At 42.5% G+C, this 26,560-nt stretch overlaps 1 protein-coding gene across 1 annotated transcript in view; it reads right to left on the reverse strand.

The window, feature by feature from the left end:
- The window catches only part of DNHD1 (dynein heavy chain domain 1), a 70,039-nt gene extending 50,435 nt beyond the window's left edge, over positions 1 to 19,604 (reverse strand). The window contains 6 exon segments of the mRNA XM_024569348.3: positions 6,076 to 6,232; positions 8,623 to 8,733; positions 8,814 to 9,017; positions 13,884 to 14,057; positions 17,393 to 18,206; positions 19,580 to 19,604. Coding sequence (XP_024425116.2) covers positions 6,076 to 6,232; positions 8,623 to 8,733; positions 8,814 to 9,017; positions 13,884 to 14,057; positions 17,393 to 18,206; positions 19,580 to 19,604 — 1,485 coding nt within the window.
- Positions 19,605 to 26,560: the final 6,956 nt, after the last annotated feature.

The following is a 26,560-nucleotide window of genomic DNA, read 5'->3' on the forward strand; positions in this document are numbered from 1 at the left end:
GGTGGAGGGTAGAGAGAGGAAGAGAGGGGAGGAAGGAAATTAGGAGAGAGCTAAGGTTCTCATTCTGCTTGGGAGAAAGATATAGATACAAATTCACACTTGACATGTATCCATTCAGCAAATATTCACTGAGCACCTAGTATATATTATGCCCTATAAAATAAGCCCTAGAGATATACTAGTGAATGAAATAGATGAAAACTCCCTCTTGTGGGGAGATACAGTAAACACAATAAAAAAGTAATTTATATGCAAAAAGGTGGTAAGTGCTATTTTAAAAAAGCAGAGCAGGGAAAGCAGGGTCAGGAATGCTGGCGATCACAGGGTGGGGTTGCAATTTTAAACAGGGTGACCAGAGAAGGACTCTCTGAGAAGGTGCTCTTGGAAAAAGCCGTGAAAGAGTCATAGTTATAAAAACGTAAATTGAGCAGCTACACCTGTTGGGCAGGTGTATAAATGTTTTATATGTGCTTTCAACTGCAAATAAGAGAAAACTAGAGAAGTGTGGCTTAAGCGAGTAAAACGTTTGTGTCTTTAATTATAATATGAAGTCCGTGGATGGTATATTGGCCCAATAATATCAATCAGAACAAAGCTCCTCCCATCTTCCACCTCCCCCGTCCTCAACATGACTTTCTCCCTCATCTTGGTGAGATGGCTTCTCTATTACCAGGAGCTTCATCACAGGGTCCGACAATAAGACAGGAGTAAAGGTCCAAAAGACTTTCCAGTTGGATCTGCCTCTTTTGAAACATTTTCCCAGTGACTTCCATGTATGTTTCATTGCCCAGAACTAAGTTACATGACTTCCTCCAAGCTAGGAGTCTATGAAAAGAAACAAAATCAAGATCCTAGCCCAGGCTGCTGTGGATCAGTGGATTAAGCACTGGCCTGTGAACCAAATGTTGCAGGTTCAAGTCCCTGTCAGGGCACATTCCTGGTTGGGGGCCAGGTCCTCAATTTGAGAGGGGAGATAACCAATTGACATTTCTCTCCCTCTCTTTTTCCCTCCCTTCTCCTCTCTCTGAAAGTAAATAAATAAAATATGTTTAAAAAGAGGTTGTAAAACTAAGAAGGATGAGTAGGCATTGAGTGGTTCCTGGGCTACCATGGGAAGAATAAAAGTATAACATTCAAATCATTAGAAGACAATGATAGCAGTGAAAGTGTAAACACTCCTATAAAACACAAGAAATATAAAGAAGAATCGAAGGAATTAGGAAATACCAAAACAAAATGGGAAAAATAAGGCCAATCTTATCAGTAATCATAATAAATGAGACAAACCTACTGCAAGACATAGCCCAGACTAAATGTTTCCCAGGTGTTAATAAGAGATACGCATAAAACAAAATAATACAGGAAGGTTGAAAACAAAGTGATAGCAAAAGATGAAGCAAATTCTTGATATTCTGAGTGTCAAACAAGAGAAAACTGTAGTAGAAAAATAGTAACAAAAAATGAAGACTCTTTCATAACAATAAAGTCACCAAGAAACATTTTTATGAACCTTTATGCATAAAACATGGTTTTGAAAATACATGTTATAAGTGAAAAAATATCAAGGAGAAATTAACACATCTATAAGTTACAGGAGGAAATTTTTAACATACACCTCTCAGAAAGGGAAAGAATAAGTGGATAAGAAATATCGCTATGGGTACAGAATATTTGAATAAAACGATACATGAGCTTGGTCTAATACACATTTTCTCAGGTTGAGTTTCCTAGAAGTAGACCCTGAGATAGGAGTTTGGGGAAATGTGATGTATCGAAGGAACTATCTGAACTACCATCAGGTCAGGAAACAAACCCCTGAAGGAGGGAAGCAAAACAGGGAAGAGGAAAGTGCCAAGTAAGATCCCAGCAAAGGCTGTTCGTGGTATGACCTGGAGAGAGAGACAGCTTTGGAATGCACATTGTATTGTGCAGTTGTCCCACTGTGAGACGGGAGCCAAAACAGGGCAGAGGAACTGTTCCACATGAAAGAGACTGAAGAGAAGTGACTGCTAAATGCAATGCATGATTCTGGATTGGATCCTGAAGCAAGAAAAAAAAAAAAGCAATAAAGGACAGTGTTGGAATAATTGGCACATTTTTATGGGCCCAGCACGCTTCTGCTGTGCAACTCTGCTGGCTGTATAATTGGCAAATTTTTCAAAGGATTGTGGGTTAGATAGAATTGTATCAAAGTGAAATTTTCTAGTGTTTGTTAATTGTACTGTAGTAATGGAAGAAAAATAACCTTGTTATTAGAAAAACTGGCATATTTAGGAGTAAAGGGACTTGATGTCTGCAGCTTACTTTCAAACAGTTCAGGAAAACAATGAATATATACACAGAGAAAGAAAAACTAAATGAAAAGGTAAATGGGACAAAATAATCTGGGAAAAAATATGAGAATTTATTAGACTGTCCTTGCAACTAACTCTCCTGGTAATTTTGAAAGCATATAAATATCAAATTACACAAGAAACAAACAGGAAGAAAGAAAGAAAATGAATTTATTTCAGTAAAGCAAAGGTGGTCTAACACTGACAATTCATCATATTAATAGACTAAAGGAGAAAAATCCCATGATCACCTAAATAGAAAAAGAAAAAAAAAATCATTGGACCAAATTCAACACCCATTCATTATCAAGCTAGAAATTGATGAGCTTTCTTAAAAATTGATAAAAGGTATCTACCAAACACTCAATTTAATATTATTTCTTTAATGTTTCAAATCTATTTTAGCTATTCAGTAATGCTACAGTTTAGTTATGCAGTAATGCTAACAGGCAGTAGCACGCTTTTCTTTAGCACAGATAACAAACTGGTTCAGTAACAATTCAGTTACCAGCTGTGATGATTTTTGACCCTCCCCTTCCCTTCACACTGCCCCCGACACACACACACACACTTTGGGGTGACTGCCAACAGGCACGGGTTCCGTTCCATTTCACGTAGCACAGCGAGGGGCTCCATGTGTTGCATTTGCCTGTCTTTTCACTTTTGATGGTGCTTTATTAGAAGTTAATTTAAGTGAATTTAATATAGATACATTTGTTGGGGGGTTGGCTTTTAATTTTTTATATTTTGTTTAAAAAATCCTGAGCCTTGACTGGGTGACTTAGTTGTTTGGAGCATCATCCCAAACACTGAAAGGTTGCAAGTTCAATCCCCAGTTGGGGCATGTACAGGAGGCAACCGATGTCTCTCTCTCACATTGATCTCTCTCTCTATCTCTATCTCACTCTCCCTTCCTCTCTCTCCAGAATCAATAAATATATCTTCAGGTAAGGATTTAAAACAAGAAAAAAGAAAAGAAACCCTGGGATAGTAAAAATATTATGTCATATTACCTCTGAAAATTTTTTGGATTTTTGCTTGTCTTTTATCCACCATGAATTAATTTTTGTGCATGGTGTAGCAACTACTAGAAAACAATAATGTTTTAAAATACCATTTATAATTGCAATAAGAAAATATCCAATACCTAATAATCAATCTAATGAAATATATTTAAGAACTCTAACAGGAAACCTATAACACCTTATTAAGAGAAATAAAAGAAATCAAAATAAATGAAGAGATCCATGTTCATGGATTAGGAAATAAAATGTTGTTAAGATATCAGCTCCCCTCCAATTGACCTATAGATTCAAAGCAAGCCAATAAAAAATCCCAACAAATTATTTTGTGGAAATTAACAAGCTAATTCTAAACTTTATATGAAAATAACAAAAATTTGTAGGACTTACAATTCCAGATATCAAGACTTACTGTAAAGCTACAATAATTAAGACAGTGTGACCCAGACAAGAAGGTAGACAAAGAGAGTAGTGGGGCAGAAAAGAGTCCAGAAACAGACATCCTGTAATTAAGTGGGGGAAGGACAGTCTTTCCATAAATAGAAAATATAAAACATGACTTTTATTTCACACCATATATAAAAATTCACTTGAAATGAACCATAGACCTAAATAGAAAAGGTAATAAAAATTCTAGAAGAAAATATAGGAGAATATCCACATGACTTTGGGGGTAGACACAGATTTGATAAACCAGGTCAAAAGGCACAGACCACCCTGACTGGTATGGCTCAGTTGGTTGGGGGTCATCCCATAAAGCAAAAGGTCGCTGGTTCAATTCCTGGTCAGGGCACCTGCCTGGGTTTCAGGTTCAGTCTCAGTTGGGGCACATATGAGAGGCAATCAATGTTTCTCTCTCATTGATAATTTTCTCCCTCTCCTTCTCCCTCCTTTCCCTTCTCTCTAAAAATAAATTAAAAAATTTTAAAGGCACAGACCAAAAAAAGATTGATAAAATAAACTTCAAGAAAATTAAGAACTTTTGTTAATCAAAAGACAACATTAAAATAGTAAAAAGGTTAGCCACAGACTCAGAGAAAATATCTACAATACATAATTTTGATGCAGGGTTCATATCCAGAATACATAAAGAACTCCTACAAATTAATAGAAAGAAAAAAAAACGACAACCCAATTAAAAATGAGCAAGAGAGTTAGACACTTTACAGAAGAGGGTACTACATGGCTAATAAACATGAAAAGATGCTCAACATCATTGGTGGCCATAGAAACACAAATCAGAACCACAATAAGATACCACTGTTTACCCATCAGTTTGGTTAAAATGAAAAATCCTGATAATACCAAGTGCTGCTGAGAACATAGCACAACTGGAAGTCTCCCACATCTCTGGTGGGCCTATAAACTGGCGCAGCCACTCTAGAAAATTGTATGGCACCGCCAAATATACATGTGCTTACCCCCGCAACACTCATGGAATGTATGCCCCAAACAAATGAGTGCTTATGTCCGCCAGAAGACACGCACAAGAATGTTCAAAGCAGCATTGTGCATAATAGTGAAAAATTAGATCCATTGATGAGAGAATTAACAAATAAACTACGGTACATTCATACAGGGAAATACTACGTAGCATACGAAAGAATGGACCACTGCTACCTAGAACATTATAGATGAATCTCACTATGTTGAGTCAAAAAAAAAAAAAAGACAAAAGAGCACATGCTGTCTGATCCCATTTATATGAAATTCAAAATTAGACAAAATTAACTTGTGGTGACGGAGGTCAGAGTAGTGGTACCCGGGAGCTTACTGAGGGGCTGAAAATGGTATCTGTCTAAATCTGGGTAGTGGTTACATAGGTGTACGTGTATATGTGCAAATACTTCAGCAAACTGTACACCTGAAGTTTACTGAATGTGAATTGTACCTTGATAAAAAAATAAACTACTGACTATTAAAAAGTCATAGCCAGTTTTGTAACATTAAAACAAAGTGGGATTTAGGATCTGGGGGGTAGAGAAAGGCCATGGAGCACGCGCCCCCACCTTCTGCCCCACTCGGTTTAGTGCAATGCCAGGTCCAGCAGTTGTTGTCTGGAGGATAAAGACCATTCTTCTGCATGAATGTACCAAGGGCCTCCTTCACATCACTTCTCACTTTTGCAGTATCTCGGTGGGTCCTCCCTCTCAGAACTGGACTGTCTGCATTAGCTAGAGGACTGTGTGAGTATCCAGCCCCACCTGACAGACAACAAACTATGATGACGGATCATGGGTAAGAGGCAAGTACACAGCAGGACCTCCCAGAGCCCTAGGAAGGGGGCATGTACCACACGTGCATAGTAGGCGAAGTTAGGAAGGATGCCATCACTGGATGCTTCTACTAGCCACAGTGCCTGCCAAAGTTGCAAGGTGGGTTCAAAGATAAGCCTGGCTGCACGAAAGATCAGTATTCCAACTCTCAAATTCCCTAGTGTCCCTGGCACAAACAACTGAAAAACAGATGTTGTTACATTCCTTTCCCTCCCTCCTCAGGGCCAGGACCAACCATTAGGGAAAGGCTGAATCCAAGCCTCTGCTGCCTGTTATTGATCCAACCACCCTGGAGCCCAGACAGCTGTTACTGGGCAGGTCAATGGCTCTGAGCCAACTGCAGAGTCCACAGCACCCAAGGGAATCCCAGGAGAAGCTTAAGCCAAGTGGAGGCTGGTACGCTCAGCTTGGAGAAAAGGTTCACAGTAAACTGAGGCCTCTTACCATTTGGAGGATGGATGTGCAGAGGTGCAGGCAGCGAGAAAGCAGCTGCAACGCCCTGTGGTTCTCCTTGGCTAGAGCCCGCTTTAGGTCCAGCAGCCCGTAGCTCCGATCCGGCTCCTGGGGGAGCCAGGTCACAGAGTGCAGCTCCTGCAGAAGCCTGGAACCCAGAGCCAAGCTGGTCAGAGCTGGCATCTCAGCCCTCTTTCCTTGGACATATTTGACTTCTCGCTAGCCCAGCTCACCTCAGAATGAGCAAAGATGGATAAAAATTATACTTCCAGGGACCGACAGCTTCCTTTTGAGAGTTACTTGGAAGAATTCAAGCCCAGGAAATTGCTGGCTGGGGAATTCTTTGGGAGAGACCTGGGGTATGTGCAAATGTTTACACTGAGTGACCTTTTTGCCAGGAGAGGGGTCACATAGATCCTAAGGTCTGACTTAGAAGGAGAGACTACAGAGGCTTCCTCCTGGGAACAGGGGGAGCTGAGGGCCCTAGAAGTCTAGATGGATAGGATCAAAGGTAAGGAAACTGCAACTTCTCTATAGGCTGACTTATCCCTGAGGAAACCTACTTCTGTTACACATTCTCACCCCCCAACCCGCCCGGAAAATTACCACATCTCTAAACATCCTTGAAAAAGATGAAAGACCACCAGTAAGCAGAGAAAAGTCACAATGGGTGTCATTTATTCAGTACCTATTGAGAAGCACTGAACATGGTGCTTTATGTTCACAATCTCATTTAATTCTCACTACAGCTGAGAAATCTGACAAGTCTACTTTTCAGATCAGGAAGCAGAGGCTCAAAGAGTAAAGTCCCGGTGGGGGATGGGGGCATAAGGTGGTTAAATGGTAATGGAAAAAAATAAACTAAAAAACTGTTTTGTTTCTCTTTGGCTGTGTTGTAAAAAGGCAGAAAGACTGTATGTAGAAGGGATGCCTGCTATTCATATATCATTAGTGATAGTTACTACTTGATTTCAGTTTAGGAATGTGTCTTAGAAGACCAACATAACTGAACTGCAAAACATCCAAGGACAGAGCATAATGAGAATGAGATCGTAGGAAGTGTGCTACATTGCTTTGAAGTGGTCAGCGACACAGGAACCAGTGGTTATCTTTTGTGACGAAGGAGGCATTACCAATTCTGCAGCATGTATAGGACTTTTGGCAATGTCACTTACGAGCTCACGGCAAGTGCTACCAGTTTATCTCCTGCATTGTCAAGGCAACGCTTGGGGGTGATTTTGTAGGTTAAGACTTATCTCTTCCTGAATTGGCTGAATCCATGTTTTCCTGCTTTCAGGACGTGTGTTAGGCAAACCATGCATTTAATTTGCTGGAATGGTTTCTTTACCTTTTATTTGAAATTAAGAGTTTAGTTAAATAACTGATGTTACTTATGGACCCATAACCACATGATGACGTATCTCTTTAGAAGTTTAAAAATGTATCCATTGGTGTTCTTTTGAATAAACTTAAGATGGGCTAGAAGTTGAATATAAAAAATATAATGATACATGTAAATGATTATATTTTTCATAATTAACTGAAATTAAAGTGCATTATTTAAATTTAAAAATTTTTTTTAAAAGAGTAAAGTCCCTTACTGGTGTGAGGGATTTAAATTCAGATCAGTCCAGCCTCCAAGCCCTTATGCTGTTAATTACGCCGTGATGCTTGGGCTAGACCGGAGGACACCTAGGGCAGAGGTTACAAACTGGCAGCCCAGGTGCCAAATTCAGACTGCAAAGGTTTTCATATGTACCACTAAGAGTTGGCCAGTGTTTTAATAAAACTTTGAGCTAACCAGGTAAAATAAAGGAATTTTACAACAAAATGAGGATTTCCAGGAAATCCTGAAAAATAAGGTGGCCGACATGCTGGCCCTATATTCCCAATGGCAACAGTCAGTTGGACCTGAGGGTGACCGTCTCCTTCAGGGGCGACCTCCAGATCACAGTCCCCACACTCGTACTGCCTTGCCCGACCCCACTGCGTTTCTCCCACGGTTCTTGTTTAGGTCCCGTAAGCGTTTGTCACAGAAGGTAGCTGGAGTGGCTCCGGAGTGCAGAGAAAGCAAGACAATACTGAAACTAGGAACACCTGAGCTTTTCCAAAGAAAGAATCCAAGTAATACCATGGAAAGTACAGGCAGATTGGATTCAAATACCTGAGTTAGATCCCCAGAATGATACTTAATAATTGTGTGATCTGGGCAACCTGATGTAGAAATACTTAATTACATGGTGATATGTTCAGAAGGAAAAAAACTGATTACTTAACAATAGGTAAAGTCCGATCACAATTACGTATGTGATAGAAAAAAAAGACTAGAAGGAACAAAATAATGGGCCAAAAAAAAAAAAATAGACTAGAAGTATATGCAACAAAATGGTCCTAGTGGTTATTTACAGGTGGAGGGATTAAAACTCTTTTTCCTTTGTGCTTCTTTGTATTTTCCAAACTTCCTACAAAGAACATGTTATTACTTTTGATACAAATGATATTTAAAAATCCATCCAAGCTGAATTTTGAAGACCTCACCTGCTGACATGGAGCAGTGCAGCCCCAAAGTGAGGCACGAGAAAGAGCAGATGCTTCCCCAGGAAAGACCGGCACCGGAGCAGCCCCTGAAACTTCACACTCTTCTTCCAGCTACAGATCAGAGGGCAGTGAGGACATGCTGCTTGCTCTCTGCAACGCTCCCCCCCAAACCCACACCCGTCATCACCTACCGGGCCCAGGCCTTGCGTAAGAGGCAATTCTTGAAGAATGGGATGAACTGGAGCTGTTGCCAGAGGACAGAGTGGCGGTGCCAGGTGCCCAGTGTTATGGTCTCAGTGCCCTCCACAGGATGTACATGCAGGATCCCAAAGGGAGAGAAGATGTAGTGCTCAGGATTCACCTTGCTTGGTGGCACTACCACCAGGCTGTAGGGCCTTTAAAAAGGGTTCTGATCAGTGGGAGTTCTGGGAACTTGTGCAGACTTCAGGAAGGGACAAAAGGAGGGAGGGGAGATTTGAAAAAAAAGAAGGGAGTCAGGAAAGAAGGCAGTAGAAAGTGGGAAGAGGGGAAAGAGAGCAGAATGATCTTCAAAATAGGAAGATGGAACAACTATTATTAAGAAGCCAAGGACAGATGGGAAGAAAGAAGAAGACCCCTAACCACTTCCAAAAAGTTCATATCTCCAGACCTAGATACCTTACATCCCATCAAATCTAAGACAGCTATCAGTTGTAAGATGCAGCATTTTTTAATGAAACACTGAAATAAAAAATTCTGCCACTATGATACTCCATCAGTCTGTAAGGTGCATCACAATTTCAGAGATGTTGAAATGTGAAAAAAAAATGTACATCTTGGAAATGATAAAATACACATATCTCTAGACACTGAAATAACGCCAGAGATAATCACAGAATGCCACCTGGAGTAATTGAGGGTGGGGAACAGGAGAGGGCAACTAGAAGACTAGATCCAGGCCATAAAGAGGAAAACTGCCACCTAGTGAACAAGGTATCTCCAGAGCCATCTTAAAATCCTACTAAATTCTCTTACTTCAGAGAAATGCACCTACATTCCACATTAAATGCAATTTATATGTAACTATATGATAGTTATATCTTGTTGCAGTAAACTAGTTAGCATAATGCTACGTTTGGGCACATTTAATAAAACACTTATTAATTTTTATTTGGCAGTTTTCATAAGTTGGAGCCAGTAATATTTTTAAGCACTGAACATGTTTTATGCCCTTTGAAATCTGTATATCCTGCGCTGGTCCTATGCCTATAACGCCTACAAGATAAAATGATCCTCCTCGATCTCTTATCTCTCTCCACTTTCTAGAATACATTACTAAGCACATGACTTGAGTGTTTAGATATATTATGGGATGAACTAAGTCAAGTCATGTAAAAACTTTATTTCTGACAAAGTAACTAGATCTTTCAAGTACTATTATCCCCAGATTACAGATGAAGAAAACAAACACTGAAACAAAGAGAAATCATAACTTTGCCCAAGGCAGTAAAGAAAAGAACTCAGAATTTAAACCAGATCTACCTGACTCAAGCCTCCTCTCTTACCTGCTGGGCTCTCTTACTTCCCACAGGACAGCTACCTGTCCTAACTGAGCCCTAGCTGTCCCAGAGGGACACATCTGTCCCTATGACTTTGTTAATGGAGGCTACTCTTTCTGCACAGGGCCAGGAGATAGGGAGTACTCCCCTCACCCCCAGTGGCCATTGCTCCTTTGCGGGGATACTCACTCATTCTATAAATGTTTATTAAGCCAAGTACTATATCAGGAATTCAGCTTACAGCAATGAACAAAAAAAGTCCAGTTCCTGATTTCATGTAGTTTAGTTAAACCATTGATCAAGTTCCCCTTCTGTGCAAATACCGTGATTGGAGATGAGGACATAAAAATTACTACACAGTCCTTGCCCTCCAAGCACTCCGATCAGTTGGAGTATTAGGTGATGCCAGAGAGTAATGGGGCAAGTGAAGATCTTCCTGAGTCCCAGACCCACATACTCGACTGCTTCCGAAATATCTCAAACTTCATGTCTAATGTGTACCTGAAACACAGCAAGTTCCATACTGAATTAATCATTTACCCATTCCCAACATATTCCTACATTAGATCATTCATTCATCCATTCAACAAATGTTACTTTGTACTCTATGCTAAGCTGTCCTAAACCTTGAGGACACATTGCTGAACATTACAAACAACCCCCCTGCTCTAACAGAGCTCTCAGTCCACTGGAGAAGGTGATAAACTTAATAAATGGGTGGGGGGGTGGATATTGGCAGTGCCACAGGAGGAGGGAGTACAGTTTTAAGTGGGGTGGTAAGAGAGGAGAGGTGATAGTGGAGCAAACACTCTATAAAGAAGTGAGGGGATAAATTCCTCTGTAAGTATGAATCAAAATCTAGGCCAAAAATTAATAAATTCAAACACATTAGAAAAACCCTGTTATATGGCAAATAAACAAAATCAAACAACAAACGTCAGGTTTCTACTGGCTGATGGCGAACTAGAAATTTGAACGAATACTCCCCCTTGAGAACTAGAAAAACTGGGCAAAATATCTGGGTAGAATGTGAAAACCATCTGTATGAACCTATCAGAGAACCTGCAAATTAAATCCCCTGGGCTTTGGGTTGGCGACCTAGTTACAACACATGTTAAACCAAAAAACACCTCCTTCCTTGCTGTGGATCCCTGGCAACTTCTGCTACTTCTGCTCTTTCTGAGCCTCCTCTCAGTGTTTTGTGGGTGTACAGTAAACCAGACACACAATTGCCTCTATTGGAAACGACAGGGGTCCTTTTGGGAAAAAAGCTACACCGAATGTGAAACTCGCTTCACTGGGCTTCTTCCTTGGCAGATGCTGGCCCTGCAATTATTCACTGCCCTTTCAGTGCTCTCGCTCAAGGGTTTCTTGTCTCTCTATTTGCCTAATTATCTTTGATTGTGCTGCTTCTCTGATGAGGACTGAGCTGATAGTTTAAAGCCCTAAGCTTATACTTTTCTTTCTGTAAGATTTCCACCATGGTCATCTCTTCCCACATGGCTCCACTATCGTCACTGCCAGGCAGTCAGGTGTAGCCGCCACTAAGTAGTTCATCGCATTCCACCAAAAGAGTTAATTTAATTATTTGTGGTGGCACTGCCACTGGTATCTTATTTCCCATTAGCAAGGAGCTCAGTACTGTTCCAGGCCAAGCACATTTTCAGACCAATATCAGAATCCCATATTTAAGGTTCGTTTCCTGGGTCTGCTCATACCAAGTACTGTATCAGTCAGCGGCGTCCAGGCAGGAAAACTGGAACAACACTAGGCATTACAACAAAGTGAACTCAATAGAAGGAATGTGTATTTTTTTAAAACGATTTTATTTACTTATTTTTATGAGAGAGGGGAAGAGAGGGAGAGAAGGAGAGAGAGATCAATGTGTGGTTGTCTCTTGCATGACCCCTACTGGGGGACCTGGCCTGCAACCCAGGCATGTGCCCTGACTGGGAATAGAACCAGCAACCCTTTACTTCACAGTCCGGCACTCACTCCACTGAGCCACACCAGCCAGGAGAAAGAATGGGTTTTTAAAAAGGTGTCAGAGGACTGAGAAAGCAAAAAGGGAGCACTAAGGTACCACAGAGGTAATAACTGCAGGAAATGGATGCCAGCCTCAGAACTAGACGAACAACGGGAAGAAGTCTGGGTTCTTAGAAGCTATGAGCATGGAGAAGGGATTTGTACAGTTGGAACTTGAATTTCTAAGGTGATGATTCCTGGCTGCTACCTAAGGATTTGGGAGCAGACGCCTTGCAGAGTTGAGACTCAGAATTCCGATGGAAAGGTGTTACCTGGCTGGTGTTGGTACCTCTCGGGATCACGAAGAGGCTGATTCAGCAAGTGCCTGCTGCTGCCAGCATGAAGGACCATTTCTGGGGCTATGCTGACAGGAAGAGCAAGCGAAGGAAGGAGAAATTCCCTTCTCTCCTGCTGTCTCGTCTCCTTCTAGCACCCCCTCTTAATCAAACCTAACTGGGGCCAGCTGAAAAATATGAAATAAAGTTCTCAGTCTCAGCCGAAGTATCACAAAGCAGAGAGAGAAGAGTAAAATTAGAGCCAATACACAATGGCTTAATAACTGGCACAATGCTCTCGGTGAATGTTCACTAAATTAATCGATTTTTACATGAATGGATGACACTGATCCCTAGTGCTACCTAAGCCCAGGAGAAAGGGTTCAGTGTGTGCAGGAAATAAGGCTCTCTGCAAGGATGTATCAGATATTGCTTAAAGGCGTGGACTTTTGAATTAAGACATCCCTAGGTTTAAGTCCTGTTTCCACCACTTATTTGGCTTTGGACAAGTCACTTAACCTCTCTATTCATCAGTCTACTCATGTCATGTATGGAAATAATAATAGCACCTACCTGGTAGGTGAGGATTAAATAACACATCTCATGTGTTTATTAGCACAGTGCCTGGTATACAGAGAAGCTCAGTTAATGGTAGTTATTATTAGCACTTCTGAGAAGAGGTGAGACTTGAACAGGGTTTTTGAAAATATATAAGATTTTTATCTAATGGAAGGAGGTGAATAAATGGACCTTGAATCAGTGGGAGGAGGAGATTTACTTATATGGCTCCTGTGATTGGATAAAACTAGAACTGGGAGGTAGTTGGTTAAGGAGCATAGATTTTGCCCTGGCTGAGTAGCTCGGTTGGTTGGAGTGTCGTCCCGATATGCCAAGGTCATGGGTTCGATCCCCTGTAGGGCACATAAGAAATCAACCAATGAATGCATAAATAATTTGAACAACAAATCAACGTTTCTGCCTCTCTCCCTTCCTTCTTCTCTCTCTAAAATCAATCAATAAAAAATGTTTTAAAAAAGAGAACAGATTTTGGTTCAGCCTAAAGAACAGAACACTTCAGGAGACAAAACTTCCCTGAGACTGTACAGATTTAAGCAAACACCTGATTCGTGAATTGGAGCTGGGAAAAGTTGCATTAAATTCCTTTCTGAAATAATGACCAAAGGCTTCTATCATTCTAGGACACAATGGAGAAGACAGAGCAAAAAGTAGAAGAGGGTGACTAAGATAAAAGGCTGTGAGACTGTGGTGAAGGAAAGAGGGAGGGAAACTGGGAGACAGAGGAGAAATGAGAAAGCAGAGGAAAAAGTACAGGACAGGAGCGAGGATGGAGAGGAGGAGGGAGAGATAGCATGGGAAGAAATCAGGGAGTGGAAGGAGAAGAGGTCTAGATTTAGGCTCTTACCTAAAGTATCGGCTAGGAGCCACATTGAGGTAGAGGAAGTGAATCTTCTTCAGGTATCTCTCTTTCTTCAGAATGGTCATCACCTGGCTACCCAGGAGAGAAGTCTGAGGTAAGAAGCCAGGGCTGCTCTTTTGGAAGGTCTTTTTTCCAGGAACTCTAGAATCAAGCTGAGACCTGTATGAGAAAAAAAAACCAGGACAGATGAGGCACAGCAAAGAAGTCAGGTTGCCACTGTTGGCCAGGGAGAGGAGAGGCTGGGTCAGGTGCCTGAGAGGACCCGCTTTGGCACTGTCAGAGTCTTTTTACCACCTACACAGCGAAAGTGTTCACATATTGAGCAAATACAGCTATGGCACGGCAGGGACAGGCAACTATACTCACATAGACATGCACAGAAAACTCTTTCCTTTCTGATAAGTGACTCATCATTCTGGATTGATTGTAATTACTACGAAGTAAATATTATGTAATATTGAGTAAAAATAATGGGAATACTTTTATTTTCCCAACTTATGCAAGCCCACAGTCCTGGATTCCTCCTCTCTGGCAACTTCTCTAACCTTCTAGATCTCCTAGCTTTACTCCCATTATACTCACTTTCCAACCCTCCCCAATCTCTACATCCTATTCTTCTTGCTCTTCCCCCATCATCACTCAACCTCCAGCTTCATATTCTTCCCTTTCAAGCCATGATTCAATGCTTCAACCCCCTCAATCTTCTTACACTTCTAACACACCAGTCAACAAAATGAATATGAAAATTAATGATCTAAGAAACCAAAAGTTAATTACCTAGACTAACAATTTTGGTTGGAATAACCTCAGAGCAAACACACACACACACACACACACACAACCCTCTGAATAATTAGACTTAAGCAGTCAAAGTACACCTGTGTCATTAATTCACCTAAACCTAAATCAACAGAATAAGCTACCCCAGGGATAACAGTACAATTCTGTTTTAAAGTTCATATCATCCTTGGCTCATGTGGCTCAGTGGATTGAGCGCTGGCCTGAAAACCAAAGGGTGGGCCAGGTCCCCAGTTTGGGACATTCAAGAGGCAACCAGTTGATGTATCTCTCACACATCGATGTTTCTCTCTGGCTCTTTCTCCCTCCCTTCCCATCTCTCTAAGAAATAAATAAATAAAATCTTTTTTAAAATGTAAAAAAGAAGTTCATATCAACAATAGGGTTTATGACCTGACATTGGATCAGGACCTCTTAATAGTGTAACTGCTATTAAAGGTTCATTTCCTTAACAATTAAAGTCCTCTGTGATCTAAGTAGGTTCAAAAGATCACGGCACCAGGGATATTGGCTCCTCTCTAGGTTTCTGGTGTCCAATCTCAACTGTGGGCTCACTCTGCTCCAATGTCTTAGTACAGGTCCTCAGCGCTCTTTTTCAGTGTCCTTAGCTGCTAACCCAGACTCCACCAATCCAGCCATGCTCCCAGTCCCCTCCCTTCTCTGCCCAGAGAAAACTGAGGCTCTTAGCCATGAAATAATTCCCTCAAGTTCGGAGGCCTTCCCGCATATTTATCTGTATTCCTAATCTTGTCCCCCAATTTGAGAGGAAGGAGTATCCTTTCTTCCCTACAAAGCTAATCCTTGCATTTGTGCTCTGGGTCCCTTATCTCCTCTTCATGAGGAATTTTCAATTTGTTCTCTTTACCATTAGCCTACATGTATTTGCTCTGGATATGGTTATTGAACACCCACTTCTCAAGCACTGCCCTACGGGCTGTGAACATCTGTCTATCCTTCTTTTTTTAAAGAGTCCTACCCAGACACCATTATTCTTTCAATCTGCTGTCCTATTATCTCTCTCTTCCTTTCAAGGGTACAGGAAGCCTAGCTTCCTGAAAGAATAGTAAAACATGATTTGCACTTCATCACCCGTCCACTCCTGAATGCACTACAACCTGGCTTCCCTCTCAACAACTGCACTGGAGGGGCTCTCGCCAAACTCCTCCTTGTTGCTAAATCCAATGAACATTTTTCAGATTTTTCTTACTTGCCTCAGTAGCATTTAACTATACTGACTGCTTCTTCTTCCTTGAAACTCTCCCCTTATTTCAATTCACCTCCTAACCTGCAAGATATTTCGACTCTAACCTAAACCCAAACTCCTCTGATGTGCTTCCCCCTAACTGTACACACACACCAGAGGAGCAGCCAGAGGAAAGGCAGTGGTCTTGATTTTATAGAGCTTAGCACGAATTGTAAATATATGTTACTTGTATCAAGTTATTTAACATCTATCTCCCTAACTAAACTGTAAAACCCAAGGGAAGGGATTGTTCACTTCTTTGTCCTCAGCATCTAGCAGTGTCTGATATATATTAAGGTATCCAATAATACTTATTGAATGAATGAATGCCTACAAGATCAGTCCTAGAAAACTTCACGCAAATTAAGCCACATTAGCTAGGCCTTTGAGGTTTACCGCCTGGTCCAAAGAGAAGGCAGAGGAAACTTGACTCCTTCCCAACCTCTCAGCCCATCTTCACTTCGGTCAAGTCCCCACAGGAAAGGAAACTTACACTCAGGGCGCAGTGTAAAGGGAAGTTGGTGTGAGTTGTTGAAGGCATAAATTGCTGGCACTAGGCCCCTGCCATCAGGGCCTCCAGGAGCCTGCCTATCTGTCCACCATTAGGGCTCTGAGGCTGCAGAGAAAACTTGACCAAGCCATTAGTTTAGAGCAAAACCTGGCAAAGTCAAGTTTGATTAAAGGTAAAACTACCCTTCTTCCCAGAGAGTGAATGTGTCACAGACAGGCTGCAAAGCACTTAGAAAATCAGCCCAGAGGACAGGGAGGAATTCCAAGACTAGAGTTAGATAATTCTCAGAAGAGGTCTCTGTTAACATTTTGAAAGAAAACAATGAGAGCCAGGATTGGGGGTGAGGGGGAAATCATTAGTAAAGAGGCCAGAATACCCACACTGACAAGGCAAGAAGACGACCCTGGAAGGATCAAAATGGAAGTGTCATCTGGCGGTGCTGGCAACCCTAAGCTGCCTTGGAGCTGGCTTAGCTCACACTGAGTGGGAAGGCCCTCAGACAAACACTCACCCAGGAACATCCCGAGGGAAAGACCTGTACACACCCAGCATCCAGCACCCAGCATTACTTCATCCAGGAGGCGAAGCTCAGGGATTATGAATGAGTGAGAAAAAGAACTAAGAAGGCTTCCAGTACCATCTGAGAAAGAATCATGGAAACCCTGGAAACTCGAGCTGTCTTCTGAAGCTTTGGCTTCCTCTTAGCTGACTTTTGATTTTCATGAATTTCTGCATTTCCCTATGGGGATTAACACTAAGACCACTGGGTTTATTTTGCAGTCAAAATGGAAGAGAGGAGCAGCCTCACACCAGCTTGGCTTGGGGTTCCGCTAATCCCTAAAATCCAAAGAGTTAGCTTTAGACCAAATGACTCAGGAAGCACCCACAAACTGGCTTCTTTCTCTCCTCTGCTTAAAGCCCCAGACTGGGACCCTCACTTACTTCTTTCTTCTTTCAAAAGGCTCCTCCTCTGCGTAGTCAGTGCCACTGCTTTCATACTGTACAGGGATGTCAGTTGCCAGTGCCAAGGGCACGAGGCTAAGGCCACCTCGCCACTGGGTCTCTTTCAGAGCCACCTCGGCACCAACAATACCCAGGCTGTGCTGCAGCTCAGGCAGAGTCAAGGGTCGCAGCCAGGTGGCCAACTCCTCCTCTCCTTGCTTCCCACCCCTCCGGGCCTGCACAAAAGGGCATGCTGGGAGTGGGGACCCATGATGGAACCTCTGCTTCTGAAGACAGCAGTCAACATGGGACACACTCTCTAACAAAGAAGTGTCTGGGGGAAAGGCCTGGTCTATAGCATCTAGCAGGTCCAGCTGGAGCTGGGATTGGACCCATGGTGCCCAGCTGCATAGCTGTTCCAGGAAGGGCAGCAAATCAAGGTGGCCCACTAGCAGCGCACGATATGGTGGCAGCAGACGCAGCACTGCATGCAGGTACTGCCAAGCTGCAGGGCTTCTGTCCTGCAGCACAGCTGAGAACAGAGTCTGGAGTTCAGCTACCAGGAGCTCCAGTGCCTTCAGGATCCGCCTCTGTCTCCTCTGACAGCACCGAGACCCAAGGGCATCAGATGACAGCTCTTCAGGAGACGAGCATACCCTCCTCTCCGAGGCCAAGAGGAGCTGGGCATTCAGCTGCTGGAGAACTGCCCTCGCCCACTGCTCAGGCTCTGACTGCCAGTTCCATGCTCCTGGCTGCTGGGCCTCACCTGCTTGGCCCAGACCAGGAAAGGAGCAAGAGAAGGGGGTCTTAGGCTCTGGTCAAGGGATGGTCAGGGACAACAGGGTTGGAGGAAAGAAGGCCCTTAGGACAGGGAAATAGGAGCGGCAGGGCAGAGCCAGACCAGCAGAGGGCCTCAGTGGGGACCCTCAACCCTACCTACACCCTCCCCAAAGACTCTAGTAATAAGCCCACCCAGGACAGAGGTGGGGGCCCTCCAGTGTATTACTTCCTTCCCACCACCCAGGACACTGTCTCCCTCACCTGGCCTAATGGGTACAGGAGGCAAGGGAGGGGAAGAGAGACAGATCTGTCGATGAGGTTTCATCAAGGAGTGCCTGTTGCAGAAATGGATGAACTTAAAATTGGGTCCTAGGCACAGGCTCACTCTACTCACAGCCACCCACAGGCAAAGAGACAGGCAGACACACGTATGACCGCTTGTAGAGGCAAACTGATACACGCACGGAAAAAGCTCACTCAGAGAACCTCGGGAACAGTAAGCAACCGTCACTGGAGTGGAGCCTGGCGATCTTCTGAAGAGATGGAATGGGTTGTCTCTCGGAGGCAGCACAGCCCCAGTCCTGTCTGCTGGTGGGCAGAGGGGGCTGCGGAGGCAGAAAGCAGGAGGGGCCAGGGAACTACACGGTCAGGAGGGGCGGGGCCAGGCTGGCAGGTGGAGGAGGAGGAGGAGGAAGAGGAAGGAGGTGGGAAGGAGGGATCCGTGGGAAAGTGAAAGGAGGGGACCTTCCAGGGGCCAGTGGTGAGAGTGGTCCTACTGGGCTAAGGGAAGATCCCGAGCTCTGGACTCGTCCGTGGCTCCAGTGCCTCCCAGCTGTTAGAACGGTTACTAGACGCCTCCCGCGAGGCTCAGCGCTGACGCCTGGAGCGCGGGAGCCAGAAAGGGGAGGGGTCTGGGTCCGGGTGGGATAAAGGGGCAGCCAGGGGGCAGGGCCAGGCTGAACGTGTTGGGAATTCGGAGTCAGCCTGCCTGTGGCAGACAACAAACATGGTTGATTAGGAGAAGTATGATCCTGAGGGCAAGTCAGCAGATGTAATCCTTACCCCTGTTTATCCATTCACTGAGCGGCTAAGCTACGGCCAGGCGCCAACGACCTGTCCTTGAGACCACCCCTCTCCTCCCCGCCACATATCCACCTACCCCATCTCAGCCCCCAAGCCCCTAATAAGACAAAATTCTTGTTCTCAAGAAGCTCAAAATCGGAGGTGTGGGTGGGGCTGAATGAAAACGAAAATAGAAATTCAGCAGAGCCCTACCTAGGCTTTGAAATCCAGATTTGCATATCCAACTGCTTATTTAATGTATCTATTTGCAAATCTGATGAGTATCTTAAACTTAAAAACTTAAAATGTCCAAAACCAGACTGCTAACTGTACCCACAAAGGTACCTTCTTCTTTCACCGTCTTCCCCATCTCAGTAAATGGCAAGCCCATTATTTCCAGTTGCTCAGATCAAAACCTTGGAATCACCTTTGACTTCTCTTCCTCTCTCTCCCTCCACTCCCCACATCACATGTCTTACCCTTCAGCAAATTCTGTTGGCTCTAGCTTCAAAATATATCCAGAATCCTACTACTTCTCACCACTTTAAGCACTACAACCTTGGTCTAAGCCACTATCACCTCTCACCTGGATGAGTCCATAGGTTTCTAACTGGTCTTGCTGCTTCTATGCTTGACCCTACAATTTGCTCTTTTCAGAACAGCCAATGACCCTTTTTCAAACATAGGCGGATCCTGTCACTCCTCTGCACAAAACTCACAAATGCCTTATTATCTCATTCCTTCAGGTGAAAGCCAAAGTTCTATGATGACCTACAAACTGCTATCTGTCTATACTCTTTCCCATTCACTCAACTCCTGCTGTGCCTGAATCACACCAAGCACTCTCCCACCTCAGAGCCTACATACGTCTCTAATTGTGTATCAATTAGGAGACAGACAAGTTTTCTGTGGCTGGGTGACAAATTACCACAAATTAACCAGCTTAAAAATAATATTTATTTAGTATCTTACCGCTCTGTAGACTGAAATCCCGCATAGTTTAACTGGATTCTCTGCTCAGGGTATCATAATCCTGAAATCAAGCAGTTGGCTGGACTGAGTTCTTGCCTGGAGGCTCTGGGGAAAAGCCCTCTTCCTAGCCCATTCCTGTTGTTGATGGGATTCACTTCCTTGAGGTTGTGGTTCCTTCCTGGCCATCAGCCAGGGGTCACTCTGAAGTGCTAGAGGCCACAGCCTTCCATGTTCTATGGCCCCTCTCTCTTTAAGCCAGCAACAATCCTTCAAACCCTTCTCATGCTTTGCATCCTAGTGATGTTCTCTTCTGCAAGCAGCCAGAGAAAACTTCCTGCTCTTAAAAAGTTCATGTGATTAGGTGAGGCCCACGAGATAATCTCCCTTTCTTACAGTAAGTATGCCATATAAAATAACCCAATTACATAAGTAAAATCTATCATATTCACAGTCCAAGAGATAATATAGGGTGTGTAGACAGAAAAAAACAAAAAATACAATGACTAAAACATGATCAGTTTATTTTTTTCTATCACATAACTGTCCAAGTATGATCACTCCAGGAGTAAAATGTCAGCCTTTTAGTTGTTCTGCCTCCTCCAAGAAACTGGTCCTGCTCTTCAAGGTCCAAGAGGGTTTACCACCATGTATGCTAGGTCCCATCCCAACTAGTGAGTTGGGGAAATAGAGAAAGGAGAAAGCACATCCTTACTTTTAAGGGCACAATCTCACAACACACACATTACTCAATCACACAGACACACCTAGCTTCAAGGAAAGCTGCAAAATCTTTTTTTTTTCTATGAAAATGTTTTTAAATTTTTTAACATTGTTTATTGTTGTTCAAGTACAGTTTTCTGCCTTTTTCCCCCATACCTCCCCCGCCAGCCCTCCCCACCTCCCTTCCCTGCTCCCACCCCCCTCTTATTATCGTCCATGTGTCCTATATAATTGTTTCTGCAAACCCTTCACCCTTTTACCCTATAATCCCATCCTCTCTCCCCTCTGGTCACTATCAGCCTGTTCTCAATTTCAGTGTCTTTGGTTGTATTTTACTTGTTTGTTTTGTTAATTAGGTTCCTGTTAAAGGTGAGATCATATATTTGTCTTTCACTGCCTGGTATATTTCACTTAGCATAATGCTCTCCAGTTCCATCCATACTGTCACAAAGGGTAGGAGCTCCTTTTCCCCTTCTGCTGTGTAGTACTCCATTGTGTAAATGTACCATAGTTTTTTGATCCACTCATACCGATGGGCACTTAGGTTGCTTCCAGCACTTGGCTATTGTAAATTGTGCTGTTACGAACATTGGGGTGCATTGGTTCTTTTGGATTAGTGTTTCAGGGTTCTTAGGATATAATCCCAGCAGTGGAATTGCCAGGTCAAAAGGCAGTTCCATTTTTAGTTTTTTGAGGAAATTCCATACTGTGGAAAGCTGTAAAATATAATCTTTATTTTCAGTGGCCATGTGCCTAGATAAAAGTCAGGGGTTCTAGTAAATAAAGAAGGGGACAATGGATAGTGGGTAACAACTAGCAGCTGCAACTACAGTGAACACTCTTCATTCAGATGTACACACAGCTTATTCCCTCCTTCCAAGTCTCTGCTCAGAAAACTCACTGAGTTCTCTGACCACCCAATAGAAAATAGAAACACTCCCCCTGCCTTTTACTTCTTACCCTGCATTATTTTTCTCCATAGCACTTAATACCACCTCGTATATTTATTTAATTGCTTATTGTCCATTTCCCCTGACTAGAAACATAAGCTCCATGGTGGCAGATTCCAGTGGCTCTCTGTTCTCTCCCCATCCCCTGTGCTAGGCACCATGTGTAGGTAATCAGAGAATATTTGTGGGATAAATGCTTAAATGTATAGCAATCACCTTAGTGAGAAAGAGGACAGATTCGAGACAGACTGCCTGGATTGAACACTTGACTTCCACACCACTTTCTAGTCGTGGGGTATTTTACCTCTTTCATTTTTTTTTGTAAAATGAAGATAATATTAGTATGTACCTTGCAGGGTTGTTGTGAGGATTAAGAGTTAATGTGTATAAAATGCTCAGAATAGAGCCTGGTGGATAATAAGCACTTGAGGTAATCGATATGTGCTAGCTGCGTGTTTTTGTTGCCCACAGCACTCTACAAAGTGCTGTTGACATAATGGCAAACAAGCTACACCAGGGTTCAGTGCCAGCATAAATAAGGGCATGGGCCACCCTTCGTGGAAAGGACAACGAAGAGTCACAGAGTGACAGTGGACTTTAAATTAGTTTAAGGCCTTAAAACAAGTTTTTCAGATGGATAAGGACAGAAGGAAATGCTGTTCAGTAACCTCTACTGAGTCCCCAACGGTGCCTAAAGATCTCATTGTTTCTTGTCAGTTCATTCTTCCATTCCGTGCAAAGATTATGTCAAACCTCCTGCACTCTCATCTTCCATTTTCTTCCACTTTACTTTCTGATAACCTCACCTATTAAAAAAAATAGATGCTATATCAATGAGGGTTCTCCAGAGAAACAAAACCAATAGGATACAGGTATATATACATAAAGAAATTTACTTTAAGTAATTTTCTCACACAATTGTTTGGGCCTGGTAAGTCCAAAATCTGTAGGGTAGGTCAGCATGCTAGAAACTCCGGCAGAAGTTAACACCTCAGTCTCGAGGCAGAATTTCTTCTCAGTGAAGTTTGTTTTTGCTTGTAAGGCCTTCAACTGATTGGATGAAGCCCACCCACGCTATTAAGGATAATTTCTTTTATTAAAGTCAACTGATTGTAGATGTTAAACACATCTGTAAATTGGATGAAGCCCACCCACGCTATTAAGGATAATTTCTTTTATTAAAGTCAACTGATTGTAGATGTTAAACACATCTGTAAAATACCTTCACAGCAATACCTAGTGTTTTAGGTCTTGTGTTTAGTGTTTGATTAGTGTTTAGGTATTGTCATTAGTGTTTGATTAAATAATGGGGTACTGTAACCTAGGCAAGTTGACACATAAAACTAACCATCACACATACTATTTTAAAGGAATTCTCTCAATATCCCAAAACTGAACCCAAAACTATTTAGATCTACTTTCAGCCATTCCTCCCTCCTTCCTGTTACCAATAAGAGGTGCTCCTTCTCTCTCTAAAGCCAAGCTCTAGACCTTTGCTCTGGAACTATTCTCTTGTGCCTTCATTTTCTCAAGAACTATTTATTGAGCATCAATTATGATGGACTATTTTAGGTGGTTACATCAGTATACAAAATGATAACATTGACAAAAACTGATTTATGGAGCTTACATTCCAGTGGAAGACAAAAATAATAAACAGACTGAGTAAATGATATATGTGATAGTACTATGTCAGAAAAACAGCAGAGGCTAAGTACAGATTCACTTCTCTTTTAATAAAAAGTCCTCTTTTTGTTATGTGAATAGTAGATTGAGCTGGGAGGAGACTGGAAGATGTTCACTCAACAAATAAGTATCAAACACATATCATGTGCCAGGCACTGCGATAAGAATGCAATGGTGAACAGTACAGACATGGACTCTGACCTCATGACCAACTGTTAGAAGTGCTACATGCCAAAAACATGAGGAATTATGGGAGCTGGATTCTGGAAAGTGTTGTTTGAGGAGAGTATTTGAACTAAGCACTCAAAATGAGTAGTTCAGTAGGTAGAGGGAAAGCATTGCAAGCCAAGAAACAGCAGGTACAAAGGCCTTGAGATGGAAGTGTAGGACAGGTTAGAGGAATCGAAAGGCCAGTGTGATTAGAGCAGAGAGAGGGAGAGAGCAAGGTGTGGTTCAGCTCAATTCAACAAACAGTACTGACAGTCCAGTGTTTGAGTCGTTAGTAAGATAAAGCTGAGTTAGGCAAGAGCTGGATCATGCAGGGCCTTGTAAGTCATGTGTAGAATGTCAGTTTTTATCCTAAGAATGGGAAACCATTGCAAAGTTTTGTGAATCAGGTTGTTTTCTGACTTGTGAATGGAGAACAGATTGGAGGGGTACAAAAGTAAATATGGGAAGAAGCAGCCATTGCAATAATCCTTGTGGGAGATTGTGAAGATGAAGAGAAGCAGACAGAATCAACAGATATTCAGAAATGTAAACTGATAGGATTTGGCATTTGAGCGAAGGGATGAGTAGTTTCTAGCTTCTGCAACTGGGTGAGTATTTTCCTCCAGGCGTAGGAGGAAAGTTTATGAGGAAACACGTTGAGTTGAGGATGTTTTTGAGATACCTAAGTGGAGATGTCAGTCTCAGAGGAGAGATCTGGGAGTCATCAGTAACCAAATCTCAGAGTGCAGATGAAACAATCCTATGAAAAATAGACTGAGTAAGAACAAGACCTAGAGAAACTTTTAGAGTTAAAGGCTGGAGGTGAGTGAGCCTGCAAAAGAAGCTAAGAAGCTATGATCAACGAGGTAGTAGTAAAAGTGTGTGAGTGGAATCGCAGATGCTAACGGAAGACTGTTGATGAGAAACTAGTCAATACACCAGATGCTACTGAGAAGTAAGTTGAGGACTGGGAAATAACCACTGGGTTTTGAAACATGAAGGTCATTTGGTGAGCAAGTATGACCTCAGGAAGAACCATTTCGAGGATAAAGGTTGTAGAAGTCAAAAACAGACTGGGTGGAGGAATGGGATGGAGAGGGCCAAAGTATCCAACTGTTTTTTGTATAAAGTGGAAAAATTAGGATGGCAGCTGAAGGGGAAATGAGGTACAGAATAGTTTGTTTTTTTCTAACAGGGAAGACTTTGGCATGTTTAAACACTGATGAGAATTTAGTAAAGTGGTAGAAAGTTGGGGATTCCAAAAAAAGGATGGACTAGGATTCAGGTCACAGAAATAGGCATTGGCCTTAAAAATGCTTGCTGTTTAGACAGAAGAGAATGATGTGGATTAGGTGGGTGACCAGATGTTGTGAAAGTTCTCAACTGACAGCTTCTACTTTTGTCTATGAAGAAATACGTAGCCTGCAGGAAGTGAAAGGAATGATGGTGATGGGGGCAGGGGAGGGCCAATAAGATGCTGGAGAACGTTGGTTTGAAATACTCATTGCAGCAAGCAGAAGAGATGACTGGAAAAACCCAGTGGCGTTTTGGGGCTCCGACTCCATCTGAAATTGCTAACCATGAATTCATAGTGACATAAATCTGCTTTACAGCTGTTTCCTTAGACAGCCTTTGGCTGTCCAAACACAGGCAGAGACACATTTCATTTTACCTAAGCATCCAAAAGAGATGAGAGGTAAAGAAATGCAGCCTATTCCAAGAGAATCACTAGAATTTAAGCCGGATAGAAATCTAAAGAAAAGGTATAAGCAATAGCCTGACTATTGCCAGTGAAATCAAAAAATGATAGTAGAGGAATAGTTAAATAAAGTGGAAAGAACATGATCAGTGAGTAAGATGCAAATAAGTGTTTTGAAGGTGAAAGAGCAGTTTGGGGTGAAGACAATGGTCAGGATATAACTATAGGAGTGGACCTAAGAAAGTGGAAATCATTGGAGATTGTGTCAAAGAACTAAGAGACCAAAATACTGAATGAAGTGTGCAAGTAAACATCAAGTATCAGAGTGGATAGGAAGACCAAGGGCTAGGTATTTAGAGCAAAGTAGGAGAGTGGTAGTTACCATGGACAAATGACGAGAAGATGGTATACTTCAATGGCCTCAAAGGAATTAGACTTTGCAAAGCAGTGGGCAGTTATGTTCTGAAGCCACAATGGCAGGAACACTAACCCTGTCTCCAATATGTCTCTGGTAAAGGGATAAAGTTTTGCCAACATTTATTTCCACTGTGCTTGAAACACCATATGCTCTCATTAAGCCAATGGCTGCTGCTTTATGACAAGACCTGAGGGAGACTTCAGCAGATGGAAAATGGATAGTAAGACTAAGGCTCTTAAGTATGAAGAGAAAAGAACCAGGACAGAGATTGGAAATTTAAGAAAGGGGCTAATTGATGAATCAGACCAAGGGACATTTGTTTTTCCATGCCTGAGGACAGGTTTGGTACAGATGAGTAAGCAAACAGAAGCTCTCGAAGTTCAAATATGTTCCCAGCCCATCTCAAATAATTACTAATTACGTGATGTGGAAACACAGATAATTCACAATCATCTGGAAGTTTAATTACATGGAAGTTTACTGCAAAGACACCCAAAAATGTTGATACGGAAAAATCCTCCCACCAGCAGCACAATATCCTGGGTCCCCATTTCCCTGTCTCTGGAAGTTAGGAAGTTCACAAACTGTTTTACCTGCATTTATACTTTCCAAGGAAAGGGTTATACTGGGTAGACATGAAGCCACTTGGTAATGAAGTTCCTAGTAAGCAA

Source organism: Desmodus rotundus, chromosome 5 (genome assembly GCF_022682495.2).
Source record: "Desmodus rotundus isolate HL8 chromosome 5, HLdesRot8A.1, whole genome shotgun sequence".
Classification (NCBI taxonomy): domain Eukaryota; kingdom Metazoa; phylum Chordata; class Mammalia; order Chiroptera; family Phyllostomidae; genus Desmodus; species Desmodus rotundus.